Below are 16,062 nucleotides of genomic sequence, written 5' to 3' on the forward strand. Positions count from 1 at the left end.
ACTTGTTTATTACTTGTGATTTTTTTGGCTCTTTGTGGCGGCATGTCAGATTGTGGCTTGGTTTTTCAGGTGTTGATTATAACGTCCTAAACACTCATTTCTCACAATTCACTAATGAGTAGTGATATTTTAACAACAATTTTGGTACAACCTTTGAGACAACTTTGTTGTTCTCCCTTCCCGTTCGTCAAAAAAAATAGAGAGAGAAAAAAGAAAAGAGAGAGAATAAAAACATAATGTGAGTATGAGTGAGAAAGTTGTGCAAAAGTTGTACCAAAATGGTTGTACAAATATCATTTCTCTTCACTAATTACTTAGGCGGCAGGAGAAGTTGTCGATCATTTCTACAACTTTTGTGGCTGTTGTGTGTTTGACTCATTTGGAAAGAACGCAATAATAGAATTTTTAATAATGTTCATTCTTCCATTATGGAGCTTACAGAAAAGGTTAAATTTCATTCCTATTGGTGGTTAAAGGCAAATAACGCCTCTTTTGTTTATGGCTGTGAGCAGTGGCGGTATGACCCATTGTTTTGTTTGGGTATCGGCTGAAGCTCGTTTTTTGTAATTATTTGACAAACATCTTGTAACTTGAGCGTCCTCTTTAGTACACGTTGTGCTTAAGAGGCATCTCCGTTATTGTTAATATATTTCATTTTAGTTTCTTCAGAAAAATAAACTATTAAAACATTCCATAATTTCTTACACTATTATTATTGTTAATTCCTTTAAATATAACCTACAAAATAGAAAAAAAAAATGTAAAGCTTCATTTTTTGAATTCGCTCTCACCCTTTATAACCACAAATTATTCCACATTAATTTTCTACTGATTCCTACACATTTGACAATTTCACTCAATCTCAATGTTTTCACCATGTCTCCTATTGATATCTCTCTCGATAATTGTTAAATAAACTCGGAATGTCATATATATAATGATAAAGTTCACGACTGATTTTTTCGTGCATGTTGCATGACATCATATTTCTCTCTTTTATTTGATGATAGTGTTGAACTAGTGTTATACCAACATATACATATCTCTTGTGAGGTTGGGATAGTATTGTACTACTCCATATCAATCCTATAATATATTTTTTATTTTTTATTTTTTTCAAATAACTTTGGGTCTGTTTGGTAACATCCAAAAAAGAGCTTATAGCTTATAGCAGATAGCTTATAAGCTCGTTTGATAAAAAAAATTCTGTTTGGTAACGCTTTTTTACAACGAGCTTATAAACTATTTTTCAAAAGCTACTTCAAGTAACGTTTAAGCTTATAACTTACAACGTCTCACTTTTAATTCCAATTTTACCTTTATTATTTTAATTAAAATCCACTTTTACCCTTAATATTAATAATAATATTACTTATATAATTTAAAACAAAATGAGGCTATTACCTTAACGTACAACATCGAGTGGGCACTTCAAATTAATATACGATTTTTTTTTTTTTATAGCAATTTCTTTTTCTAAAAAAAATGTTATCGTTGTATATATATACAACTTGTCCCTTCAATATATACGCATCTTTGTTTTTTTCCTTTAGCACTTTTTTCTTTTTTAATCTTATGGGTATATTATTTTGTATTTTGATTTAAAATAAAATTTTACACTTTAATTTTTTATAAAGTATAAAAACTGAAATAAAAATAAATTCAAAATAAAATTTTAGCAAAACAATGAAACTAATTTAATAATATGTGAATATTTAAATTACCAATTTTTTTTTTAAAAAACAAGAATTTTTCAAATATCTGAAATACTATTAGTTAATATAGATTTTATTACGAATCAGAAATGTTCTTTTATGTCATTTTATATTTATCAGCTAGTTGAACCGCTATATTTACCAAACACTTTAATTTAATTAACTTATCTGCTATAAGTCATCAGCTATCCGCTATAAGCTATCAGTCATCAACTATTAACTAGCTTATAAACTATTCGTTGTTTTTACCAAACATAACCTTTATGAGGAGTGAACCTCTATCCTTTGTGTTAGGTATCAAATAACTTTCTCAAAGGTACACTACAATACCCAAGTAATGAAATCAATAGAAAATAAATAATTTCCATTTGACTCGTATTTGAATATTCTGGGCATATGAGTCAACACATATTTTTGTTTTTTAAAATATTTTATTTATATTGATTTAAGAAATAAAAAGCACAAGCACATTAATGATGAAAGCAAAAGCAAACTAAGGGAAAAAAAAACACGCTCGTGCACCTTTCGTGTAAATAGAGTGTCGTGTTATAATTATCTAAAAGAATTTAACGACACATAACAACACCTATTCATCTTTAGTAAAACTAATAAACAATGATTTAAGCAAGATAATTTATCAACACAGAACAACAACAAATCATCATCAACAATGCTTCACATAAACAACAACAATAAATAATATTGATCCTTCACATAGTTCCAATTATAAATCATCAATCAACTTCAAATCATCATTAACAATGCTTCACATAAACAACAACAATAAATAATATTGATACTTCACATAGTTTCTCATTAACAACTCATTAGTAATTGACAACTTAACAACAACGACAATGCAACAACAACGACATCATCTCGACAATGCAACTACAACAACTTAATCATGCATGTGGTACAACCAGGGCATCAAGCCCCCAACATATAAAACATAAATATACTCACAGGGCATCAAGCCCCCAACATATAGAGCAAATAGACTCACAGGGCATCAAGCCCTCAACTTAATGAGTATGCATGGACTCAGCAACCAACAACTTGCAACTTAGACAACAACTTACACCTTAGTGACTTTGGCAATAACTTGCAACTTTAATGACATTGACGACAACAACGACAACGATAACAACAACGACTTTGCATCATAACATCACAATTCATCAATGTATACATTTATATAGTAATTCATTAATTATGAACAACATTATATTCATCAACATATACATTCGTATAATAATTCATAAATCATGATCAACATCATATAACATCATATTCATTAACATATACATTCATATAATAATTCATCAATCATGAACAACATCATATAACCTCATATTCCTCAACATATATATTCATATAGATATTAAATCATCCAATAAAGATATTCACGTCAAACCAAGATATATCCATCACAACATAGGTTAAATACTCTTAAACACCTTAATTGAAATCATAGTACACAAGCTTTGAAGTTTGGAGACAATCCATAAGTTTTGGGTTGACTTAGAAATAGTTATCCGAAATTTTCATAAAATTTCACCAAGACCTCCTTGGAGTATTTTCATCATAACTCAAAAATCAAAAATCATTTTCAATTCAAACCAAAGCTACTGGAAAGCTAACTCAATTATCTACAACTTTCATGTTTACACCAAAGGCCAATTCAAAACAGAAACGTGTGAAAAAGACGCAAGAACGTGAAACAGAACATGCTGTCAGAGAGCAACTCGGGAAAAACTCATTTTTCACCCCAAAATCCCAATTTTAACTTCCCTATGCCTAAATTTGATCCCAAAGTTTGTCTAAACATTTATATACATCAAAAGAGACTCAAAACCATATAAAACTTGAGCTAAAGCATCATTTCAACAAAAATCACCATTTGACGCATTTTTCATAAAAGTTCTCAAGAACAACAAAAGTTCACTTCAAGCTCTATGGTTAAGATTACCCAAGGTTTTAATCATCAAAAACAACATCTCATAACAAAAACAACAACAATCAGAAGTGAATTCATCAACAACAACATTATACTTCACCAATTTTGAGCAAAAACACAAGTATACTTATATACATAACTTGAGAATATAAATTCATCATCAACAACTTAATTAACATCAAATTCACATATCCAAACATTGCATCAAAACATAAGCACAAATTTCACCAATTAAATCCACAGTAATCACTTTATACAAATAGGCACTTATGGGTAGAAGTAGAAAAAGATATTATACAAAAGATTATGAATGAAATCTAACCCTAATTTCTATAACATCAAAACTAACAACAACTACAAGATTAAACCATTTTTCAGAATTATACAACCCATTATTAGAGAAAGCTAGTCCTACCCTTACTTTAGGTTAGATGATCGCAAGGTTCTACCGCTCTCTCTTCTCTGACTCTTCTCTTCTCTTGGTTTCTCCATTTTCTCTCAAAAACGGTTTCTACGTATTCTAATTTTCTAACTATGACTCTCCCCTTTATATAAACCATTAACCTACTTATTTTTTCCCTTATTCCAAATCTGCCCCTCACACCTCAATATTCTATTTTAATATATTTCTCCACTAAATAATAAAATATGGGCTAGTAATATATTTCTCCACTAAATAATAAAATATGGGCTAATAATATATTTCTCTACTAAATAATAAAATATGGGCTAATAATATATTTCTCTACTAAATAATAAAATATATTTCTACATCAGATAACATATATATTTCTACACCAAATAACAAATATATTTCTACGCCAAATAACAAATATATTTCTACACCAGATAACATATATATTTCTACATCACATAACAAATATCACTCATCAAAATAAATCGGCTAAATATAAAAAGACATCTAAACTTAATAAAATAAATAAATAATAAAATAGGGCGTTACAATCATCACCGTACCGGAATGCCAAAACCATTTTGATATGGAAAACCATTAGATGTACTTAATGGTTTCCAACAGTTGTACTTCCAAACCATTAGATGTGCTTAATGGTTTCCAGATCCAGAATTGGTTTAGAAGAGGTGGAGGGAGAGTTCGTACAGCCTACCACAACAAGATTCGAACCGGATCAGAACAACACTTAACCACAACAACAAATCCGAACCGGATCGGAGAAGAAGACCAAAACGCGAAACGAATCCGTGAAGAACAAGAGGTAGTTTCATTTTCTCTTTTTGTTCCGTTTTTTTACTCGTAGATCTACGCTTGTTTGATTTTTTTTTTAGAAATCTAAGGCGATATTTGGAATCAACACAAAAAAGGATGTCTAAAACCGTGAAAACTTTTTGATTTGGACGGAGTTTTGAACTCCGGCACGGTGGTGCCACCATCGGCCACCGCGCTGGAATCATCATGTGTGGCCGGAAGAGATGAGGACTCATCTGAATTGTATAGAGAGAGGGAGAACTTTATGTTTTAGTGAGAGAAATGTTTGAAGCAAATGAAATTTGATTTGGTGTAATTTGTGAAGCCTAGAATTATTACACGTGTACACTAGATCTGATGGTTGTGAAGTGTTTATGCACGGTGCATAAGGATTTCCTTATGCACCATTACTTTTGCCTTTCTACGTGTATCCATTTGACACTGGTAATTTTAATTCTACTAAATATATTTTATGTTTTAAATATTTTAATATGCCTTTTTCCTATTAAATAAAATTAATGAAGTATTTTCCTTTTAAAACAAAATTGAGTGTAATTAAATTAAAATTTATGATAGTGTGGATTGTATCAAGATTGAATTTTTTAATTTGTTGTGGAAGGGTTGTTAGTTTTTTTTATTATTGAAGTCAAATCTATATAGTTTTTTTTTTTTTTTTTTTTTTTTTTTTTTTTTTTTAAGTATAATCTGTCGTTGTACAAGTTACTTTAGAGGAATTTTTTAATTTCATATATAAATAATATTCAGGATTTTTCATAGTCTCTATGTTGAAATCAAACAATGAGCACATTATACGAAAAATTAATATTATTTAAGCGTCTTTTTAATAATACACATGCATCGCACACGTTAAATAGATAGTACCATATATTTATACTATGCAGTTTAACCATCATCACCCATACCTGATACCTGTATAAATACCTGGTATAATAGTTCAAACATCACCCATACCATCCGGGGCGGTTTCACCGCCCGGCGACTCCGTGCGATCGTCCGGACTCGATCGATAATTTTTGCACATTAAATCTAACCCAAAAGTCCATTAACACACTTACAAAAAAAAAATTTGGGCAATCTGAAAATTCTCATACACAAATAGGTTTCGGAATTTTATTTAGCACACTATTGGCGGATTTATCTCTTTTATTTTAACGGGTTAATTGTTCAAATTGAAAATGTAATATACATTATGTCTGAAAAATGACCATGTAAAATACAAAACATATATTCTAGCATTGTAAGTTGAATTTCTTCTTATTTTTGACCACCCTATAATATACGTCTAGTCTAAAAGTGTGACCTACATGTTGAATTTTTTCACTATTTTTTTCATACATGTTTAGCACGTTAAAATATAGCTTTACACAAAAATTTAAATTTCTTCGACCAGGGATAAATTAATTATGATTTTTTATTCCCTCATAATTATGAATTTCTTAAACAATTTATAATTAATTTGTTCTAGTCATGTTCTAGTCATGCCTACAAAATTAGGATAAATTTGACTTGTGAGCACTGTTCCACAAATCGAGTGTTAACTCGTAAACTCGCTCGAGTTTACATTTTTAGGTGGCAAAAACATGTAAACTCGGAGGTAAACTTAATTTTTGGTGAAATCGGAAAGTTTGACGAGTTTGACCGAGTTAACACGCGTTAAACTCGGTAAACTCAGAGTTAACTCGTCCGAGTTTACCTTTGATTTTTCTTTTTTTTTTTTTGGTCTCATTTTCTTTCAAAATCCAATTCTTTTTTCAATCCCAAATTGCTGAAATGTTGCCTTTACGGTTAACATAACTCGTTTTTTCCATGTTTGTTATGTACAGAAGCTACGCCAATGCGTGACAATGACATACATTGAATTTTAGGAAATGCATTCAAAAGCTTGTTATTATTGATTGATTTGAAATCATTCAAATATATTACTTGCTGAAGTATTTAAATGAGAAAATAGAACAATTGAAGTTAAAGTTACAACCGAAGATGAAAGAGAGTTTAAATGTACTCATAAATTTTGTTTTTTATTGTTACAGTTTATTATTTAAATGTGGTTAATTGATTATGTTTTGTTTAAATATTAGCTTACATATCTTATATATATATATAAAATAAATTTTATATAATTTAATTTTAGGTAAACTCGTACGAGTTTACGATTCAAGTTTACATAGCTAAAACGAGTTGAGGTAAACTATCGAGTTGTAAAACCTTGCTTGTGAGTATACGCTTACGCGGAACAAAATTTCAATTTTGCACGTTTTGATTGAAAAAACAAAATAAATTTAAACGACTTCGAAATGCTATGAAACTTTACAAATCTTTTTTATGTATTTTTGTAGATGTCTTTGCAAATAATGAGCTCAAAATTCGATTTATAGGTCGAGATTTCCGTTGTTTTAGTTTTTGAACTTTTGACACTTTAAAAATTCATAATTAATTTGCCATTTGTCGAAAATTTATAACTTTTTTTTTTTTTTGTGTAAAGCCAGATTTTAACGTTTTTAACTCGCATCTAAGAAATCACGAAAAAATTCAATCTCTCGATTGCTTTTTTGAACTTCGCGTATATTACAGGATTATAAATAATAAAAATCTCGAATTACATGGTCAGAATACATGTTATTTAATTACAGGGTCAATTTCAATTAATAATCCTATTTTACATTGTACTTTTGTTGACAAAATGATAAACCTATTTTATTTCGATTTTTTTTGAGGAAAAAGAAATATTTGAATTTATAATTGTTTATATATTATCTCACATGTGAATTTGCGATAAATTTTTTGCCCGAGCTCCATAAATTTCCTAGCTCCACCCCTACTACCATACCTTGTATAAATACCTGGTATAAATATTGTATGGCCTTATTTACTTGATTGTAGATTTGTAGGTATAGTTAGAAGCAAACATGGAGCTCCTTCAATTCCTTTATTTAAGTCTTTCTACAGCTAGCAACTTACAAAACAAGTAACTAGTGAAAATGATGGAGAGAGAAGGTACTTTCCATTAATTTTCAAGAATTTGAAGTGCTTGGTGCTTAAAATGCTTGTCCATCTCTTAGCAGTTAGCACCTTCTTGGTTCGGTGAAATCGTGAAGGTGAAGGGTATTATTTAGATCCGTGCTGCGATTATTATAGCTAACTTACATTTTTTTTTTGTCATCTCAATGGAAAATTTTAAAATATCCATTAAATATTAATGGAAATTCACTAAAAGAAAAAAAAGTTAATTGTGTTAATAAAAAAGAAAAGTGCTTGTCTATTTAATAAAAAACTTAGAGGTTAATGTGAATTTTAAAATGGATTATGGGATCGATTATGGAATCTGGATTTTCTGCTGTTGCAGCTTCCCAGAACCATTTGATCTGAATTATGTGGTTGAGATTGCTATAATGATTTGACAACTGAATTAATTTAAACTATATAATCTATAATCAACGGCTGAGATGCAAAATAACAGCAAAATAATGTGCTTCTTAACGGCAGACAATCTATGTCCATGTAACTTTAGCCTTGGACCTTAGTTGAAAATGTAAAAATTAATTTTTTTTTTTTCTAATTTAAAATTTTTATATTAGTTTTTGTTAACCATTACCTCTCCCTTTTTATTAAAATTAAAAGAGGTGTCAGTGTCATTTAATAAACTTTAGAGAAGGGCCGTGTAATTTTCCCTATTAACAATGAAATTGAATGGACCAAAGCTAGTTTTGAGGGGAATGGACCAAAGCTATTATTTAACATTTATTACTCACAAAAATAAATCAGGTAAAAAAAGTACAGAGGACAAGCACAGCTCAGCCCCTGGTGTCAGATACAACGTCAAAGACGCAGAATCCTCACATTGTGTCCTCCGCTTCTATGTTTTTGGCCTTCATTTTTTTTTTTTAACCAGCAGCCTCCCCTTTTGCTAACTACTCTTCTGGAAGTATATCAAAGAAAATATTTATTATTTTGTTTTTTTTAAGGAATTTATGATTTGTTTTGAGTGGTAACAAAATATCGATTAATAAATTTCAAGAGATCGGTCTGGTAGTAAAATATAACTTTGAATTTAAGAAATCTTAGATTCGAGCCAGTAATACACTTAATGTAAATATAATTACTCTTTGTAGCTTTTCCAAGAGTGATTTAAAAAAATTTATATTTAATTCATCACTTGTTAAAAAAATATTAAACTTTTGCAAGAAAAATTTCTATAGCGTACTAAACAAGACCACGAATAAATAATACAAATTTTCGAAAGATATATATGATTTTACTTAATTACAGGGATCAAAAGTTGTGAAGAAATTTTTTTTAGGATAAAATGAAAAAATTTCTAAGGACTAAAACTTAAAATTTGAAAATTTTATAGGAATAAAAAAACATATTTATACCTAATTTTTTTTTTTATATAAACAAGTTAATAAATATATTCTTTTTTTGAAGAAGCGGGCTGAAGCCAAAAAAAAAGAATTAAATGTAGAAATTTTTTAAATACATTATGAGTCTTTAAACTTTTTTCTATTAACGAAGTGATTGAATTCTAGTAGATAATAAATTCTTTTCGAGCGCTAAGCCGCGAGAGTTACAGGAGAGGAGCGAAGCTGCTTAAACGAAACGTTTGAAAAAATTTAAATTTTTGAAGTTAAAAAAAAAAAAAAAAAAGTTTACTTACATGTTTAAAACACATCTCCACATCCTCCTAAACTTTCTCTAACAACACATTCTTTTACTTAAGAATTGAGAATAATTCATAGACATTTTAAATAGCAATAAATAGACAATTTTCCAGACAGCTAATTAAAAATGCGTGTTTCCGTGGTTTGACCGCTACCTCTCTTCCCTAATCCATTTTTAATTCCTTCCCCCATTCAATATTTGTTACCTTTGATTGATTTCTCAGCAGCCATCATCACCGCTACTTTTATCACTCTCTCTCACCCATAAAAAAACCATGCACTTACACCAATCTCATCAACTCTAAAAAACAAAAAAAAGAGTGTGTGTGTTTATGACTTTCTGTCTGTAACACAGTCAGAGTCATTTTAGCCTTAAGGTTTGAGTTTCAGTATCATCACCTTTTCCAACATATTACACGATGAGTACAAATCAACAAGAACATGTTCAGATCCATACAAATCGAAGATTACCAGATTTCCTCCAAAGTGTAAATCTCAAATACGTTAAACTAGGTTACCATTACCTAATCACACATCTTTTAACACTTTGTTTAATCCCTCTTATGTCCGTAATCATAATCCAAGTTTCACAAATGAACCCAAACGAAATCCACCAACTCTGGCTCCACCTCAAATACAATCTCGTAAGCATCATCACATGTTCCGCTATTCTTGTTTTCGGATCCACCGTTTACATCATGACCCGACCCAGATCCATTTACCTCATCGATTTCTCTTGTTACAAACCACCTTCAAATCTTGCTGTTAAGTTTACCAAATTCATTCAACACTCCAAACTCAAAGGTGATTTCGATGAATCTTCTTTGGAGTTTCAGCGTAAGATTCTTGAACGTTCTGGTCTTGGTGAAGATACTTATTTACCTGAAGCTATGCATAAGATTCCACCTACTCCGTGTATGGCTTCAGCTAGAGAAGAAGCTGAACAGGTTATGTATGGTGCTCTTGATAATCTTTTTGCTAATACAAAGATTAAGCCTAAAGATATTGGTATACTTGTTGTTAATTGTAGTTTGTTTAATCCAACGCCATCACTTTCAGCTATGATTGTTAACAAATATAAATTAAGGGGTAATATTAGAAGTTTTAATTTGGGTGGTATGGGTTGTAGTGCTGGTGTTATAGCTATTGATCTTGCTAAAGATATGCTTCAAGTTCATAGAAATACTTATGCTGTTGTTGTTAGTACTGAGAATATTACTCAAAATTGGTATTTTGGTAATAAGAAATCTATGTTGATTCCGAATTGTTTGTTTCGCGTTGGTGGTGCCGCGGTTCTGCTTTCGAACAAAGGCTGTGATAGAAGCAGGGCTAAGTATAAGCTTGTTCATGTTGTGAGGACTCATAAAGGTGCTGATGATAAAGCATTTAAGTGTGTTTATCAAGAACAAGACGATGTTGGGAAAACTGGTGTGTCTTTGTCTAAAGATCTTATGGCTATTGCTGGTGGTGCTCTTAAGACGAATATAACAACTTTGGGTCCTCTTGTGTTACCTGTTAGTGAACAGCTTTTGTTTTTTACTACTTTGGTTATTAAGAAATGGTTTAATGCAAAAACTAAGCCTTATATACCTGATTTTAAGCTTGCTTTTGAGCATTTTTGTATTCATGCTGGTGGTAGAGCTGTGATTGATGAGCTTGAGAAGAATTTGCAGCTTATGCCTGATCATGTTGAGGCATCTAGAATGACTTTGCATAGATTTGGCAATACTTCTTCAAGTTCAATTTGGTATGAATTGGCTTACATTGAAGCTAAAGGAAGGATGAGAAAGGGAAACAGAATTTGGCAGATTGCATTTGGGAGTGGTTTCAAGTGTAACAGTGCTGTGTGGCAGGCTATGAAACATGTGAAAGCTTCACCTATGAGTCCATGGGAAGATTGCATTGATAGGTATCCAGTTGAGATTGTTTCTTAGTTTGATTTGATTTGATAGTTTTTCTAGTATATGAGTCAATCAAATATTAGAGAAGGGTCTTGCACATTTATCATCTTTTCATTTGTTTACAAATTTATTGTTGGGTCAGTGATGTTGTCTCTGCTTTAGAAGTCAGTGTTACTAGGTCCAAACTAGATTGCTTGAGTTCTAGTTATTCAACCATTATATTGGGTAATTAATTATTTATGCAGAGTAATGTCATTATGATTGAGTATTTGTTCATTTAAACTACTATGCATCAAGTACCAGTATACATTATCTAATTTATTTAACGAAAATGTTTTAGTTTGGTTTTACAAAGTACAGAAACAAACACATAAAAGAACACTGACACGTCATTGACGATAATAATTTAAAAAGATGAATTAATTGAATATAGTCACACGTATTGATACGTGTCAAACATCGGACACGTTTTCAATCAGGAAATATCAGCTATGTAGAGGATTCCTTTGTAGCTTCATTGGAAAACAGAACTTTGTTGGAACTTTAACAACGCATAAAGATGCACAATATTATGGGGATAAGAAGAAAAGTCTAAAAAGAATAGTAACGCCAATTCATTCATTGAAGAATCATCATATCTTTTTTCCAATTATTTAGAAGTTGATGGAGAAAGTTGTAACAAAGTATCTTATTCCCACGTGTTAACTACGCATATTGCAGATGCATTTTTGCATTAGATACTGCATGACCAAAGCACATGGCCAGCCTTTGCATTGCAACCACCTTTTCAAAAAGAAAAAAAGTGTTATTATACTTATTCATTTCTTTGCTGTGTAGCACACAACTTTGTGCGTTCTATACCACACGAAGTGTTTGTTTATATATATACTTTTAGGCCATACCAAATGGGGTGTTTCTTTTTTGTTTGTCATTTGTGCCTACATTTGTTGGTCGTCTAACCTAGTGTGCTATATATTTTGGTCAAATTCAAGATGATTTTGAATTTGAATCTGTGTGCTATGATTAATGTAACTAACTGTTGAGGAGCGTTTCAAAGCTTCCAACCTTATTGACTGTTTGATGGATATATATAATTTCGTTCATTAAAAATTTAACTCTTTTTGTCCAAGTAAGACCAAACATCAATATTTATATAAATTGATAATCAGATCAACAAAAAAAAACAAAATTGATAATCCTGTTGGGCATAAGGACTCAAATGGGTGGAGGGCATGATCTCCATTCTCGTCCTTAAAGCGTCTTCATGGATTTTTCCCATCCTCGTGTAAACGACAAAATCTTTACCTATTGATTCTAAGAGAATTGTTTTTGATAAAATTAATTTTAATTAAAAGGGAGTTGAATGGGAATTTATTTATGTTTAGATACATTAACATAAAAATGATTTTTATATTGATCCTTATATGCTTATGTTGTTTGAATTAAATAATTTTGGATGTATAATTACCAAAATTGTTATTAATATGTATATGAAATTGGATTTTATTTATATTTTATAACTATTTGAAAGGGCAATGCTTATAAAGCATATTGATTTTTCAAAGAATTGATTTCTCTTAAAAGCATACAAGTTAGGAAATGGGGCTTCAACTAAAATCAATTCCAATCATTTGAATCACATTTAACAATTGATACCCAAACATCTTTACAAGCTTATGGAAGTGTGTTTGGCCATATGGACGTGAGTTTCAAGCCTCTCAACGTAAAATCAAACATGCACTAAATAGGTATTTTCTATTAAGATGTTTACCCTCATCTTCCATCAGGATCTCCAATTTCCGTGGAAATTGACATGATTAGGCAAGGGGGGAGTGCTCGTCTAGGATTTGCACTATGGGATTTTTCCCTTTGCTCCATCTTTGTTGATTCTTATGAAGACCCCATAAGCTATAAAAGAAAAAAAAAACATATTTTTCTTTTTTATGTTAAACTAATTTTATTAAAAGAATTTGTATTTGTAACACAATAGACATATATTAGTAGTAATCACGAACACAAAACATGATATATTTGTATTTGTATTTGTATTCTTGTAATATTTGCATGGATGATGAGGCCATGTGGGATAGTGGTACGATTTTTGTCCCTATTCCGGAAATGATATTGACTGATTTTTTTTTCCTTATCACAAACTCGACATGCCTTGATCGGAAAGCTCCATGGGAATCTCTACTTTCCAAGGTAAATTGACATTCCTAATTTCATGATGGAGAGAGACGTTGATGTGAAGCATATACTTATCTAAAACTCTATTAAAAGGGAGATTCAAAAAAATTAAAAAGACCAATCTTACATAATATAATTATAGTAAAAGTTCTAAGTAATTATGTATTAATTAATATAACACGACAAACATAAGTGATAAGTGAGTGCACGTAACCTTCGATTCTATATTGGACACATATTCAGCTAACAAATGTATCATTTTAAACTTTGTTGGAATGAAAATCAAAGACATTTGTTTTTATTATGTCCTAAAACCAAAATTCCCTTATTTTTTTTGAAAAACCTATTGTTTTTGGAATTTTTTAAGATAATAACGTCGCGAAAGAGATTAATAACATAGGCTACTATAATGCAATTTCTTGCACGTACAATATCATATATTATATGCTATGCAGTTCAACCATCCCATCTAGCTGGTATAAATATTGTACTGTATTGTCTTATTTATTTGCTTGTAGTTGTAGTTAAAAGAGCAAACAATTACGTTCTTTCAACTCCTTTATTTGAATTTGAATCTTTCTACAGCTAGCAACTTACAAAACAAGTAACTAGTGAAAAGATGGAGAGAGAGCACTTTCCATTAATTTTCCAGAATTAGACCACTCAAATTAACATCGGAGAGATTCAAATCTGAGACTACGAGGAGGAGCACACTTTTAAATCTTAAGCCAATATCACCAGGCCGTACTTAGTGCTTAATTAGAATGCATGTCCATCTCTTAGCACCTTCTTGGATTGGATTGTTGCTCTGTACGGTTAAGAGAATTATTTATATCGGTGCCGCGCTTATTATATCTAACTGACAAATATTGATTAGAAGTGTTATTTCTGAATTTATTTTTATTTTTGAGTGGTCTATTTCTGAATTTATTTTTATTTAGTACTACACACATAAGTGTCTGAACTCTGAACATGATTCTTGAAAAAAAAAAGTGTTTGAACATGATATATTTTTTTTATTTGATGGATATTATCCAAATATAGCATTTAATTATGAAGAAGGTTTTGTATATTAGTAAGAAGTGACTCAAACAAAAGAAATGGTGTGCAAACAATGGGTTAATTTAAATGAGAAGGAATTTGTGTCTTTGAGCATGTATTTCATTAGTGGTCGTTTTCTAACTTATGTCTATGGAAAAAATTTGATTAGTTTCTGGTTGTTTTGGCTTTTCAACATTAAGAAGTCATTTTACAGATTTGAAAAGGAAAATTGAGTTTTTAAAGTTGTTAGATTTGACTTTTCAGAATTGCTTTTATCCTCCAAAAACAATTTCGATTGAAGCTACAATTTCTAGCTTTTGGGTTAACTAGAATCAATTCTCCAATAAATTTTATATTTTAATTATTACATCCTATTATTTCCCTTTATTGCTCTTTATCAATTCTCATTCTTTTTGCTTTTTAATTGATTTGATGTACCGAATTTAATTAGAAAACTTGACGAATCAAATTAGCCCTCGAAAAAGACAGTATTAATTATCATTTTAACGCTCAACCTATTATTTTCCTTTTTGGATTTTCCTTTACAGTGTTTCCGTTCAGATTTACTGTATTTTTTCTTTTACCTTTTTTACGCTATATTTTATCATTTTTGACAACTAACTCTAATATTATTTAACTTAAATATATTTTTATCAAAAATTATAAAATATATGAACAAATATTTTGTAAAAAAATTGGTTTAATGATTGTATTTATTATTTTTTTTAAATTAATCTATAGAAAATTTATTTATTTAAATTAAATAATATATCTACATTTAGTATTGATCCACATATACATTCAACTATGTTGAGGCAAATTCCCTAATTAATTTTAAAGATAACAAACCTTGATGATTAAAGAATTAATAGACTTCGATTAATTTGTTGGTATTTAACTTGTGCTCTTGGGTGGTTAACTAAGACAGGAACAAGTTTCAATTCATACCAAGATACAAAGAATCAAAGGACATAAAGACTTAAAGAACTCAGTCTGAGTTTAGAAAGTTAAAAAGAGTTCAGAAGATTGGACAGAGTTCAGAAGGTTGTTCATGATGAACATCAAGAACCAAGCCCAGAAATTCATGAACAAATGAAGAACATGCAAGGTTCACGTGACTTAAATAAAAGCTCATAAAAGTACATGACTAAGATCAATTAAGGAATAAAGGCATTTATTTGATTAAATTTAAAAAGAGCATCTTCAATGTTCATCCAAGACTATGAACATTTGAAGTACAAAACATTAGGAATATTCCATTAAGAATATCATCCTAGATGTTTTCCATGCAGCACTTCATAAATGTTTCACTATTAGGAGTTGATTACATCAAATAAGAGTCTTACAAATCATC

The 16,062-nt window shown here is 30.1% G+C and overlaps 1 protein-coding gene across 1 annotated transcript; it reads left to right on the forward strand.

The window, feature by feature from the left end:
* Window positions 1–9,559: 9,559 nt before the first annotated feature.
* LOC11412979 (3-ketoacyl-CoA synthase 4) lies at window positions 9,560–11,797 on the forward strand. Its single transcript, XM_003606879.4, has one exon. The coding sequence runs from the start codon at window positions 9,999–10,001 to the stop codon at window positions 11,511–11,513; it is 1,515 nt and encodes a 504-aa protein (XP_003606927.1). The 5' UTR covers window positions 9,560–9,998; the 3' UTR covers window positions 11,514–11,797.
* Window positions 11,798–16,062: the final 4,265 nt, after the last annotated feature.

Source organism: Medicago truncatula, chromosome 4 (genome assembly GCF_003473485.1).
Source record: "Medicago truncatula cultivar Jemalong A17 chromosome 4, MtrunA17r5.0-ANR, whole genome shotgun sequence".
Taxonomy (NCBI): Eukaryota; Viridiplantae; Streptophyta; class Magnoliopsida; order Fabales; family Fabaceae; genus Medicago; species Medicago truncatula.

What these genes read in the sequence shown, in the direction of transcription:
- LOC11412979 (XM_003606879.4), top strand. Translation starts at nt 9,999, where the DNA reads ATGAGTACAAATCAACAAGAACATGTTCAGATCCATACAAATCGAAGA.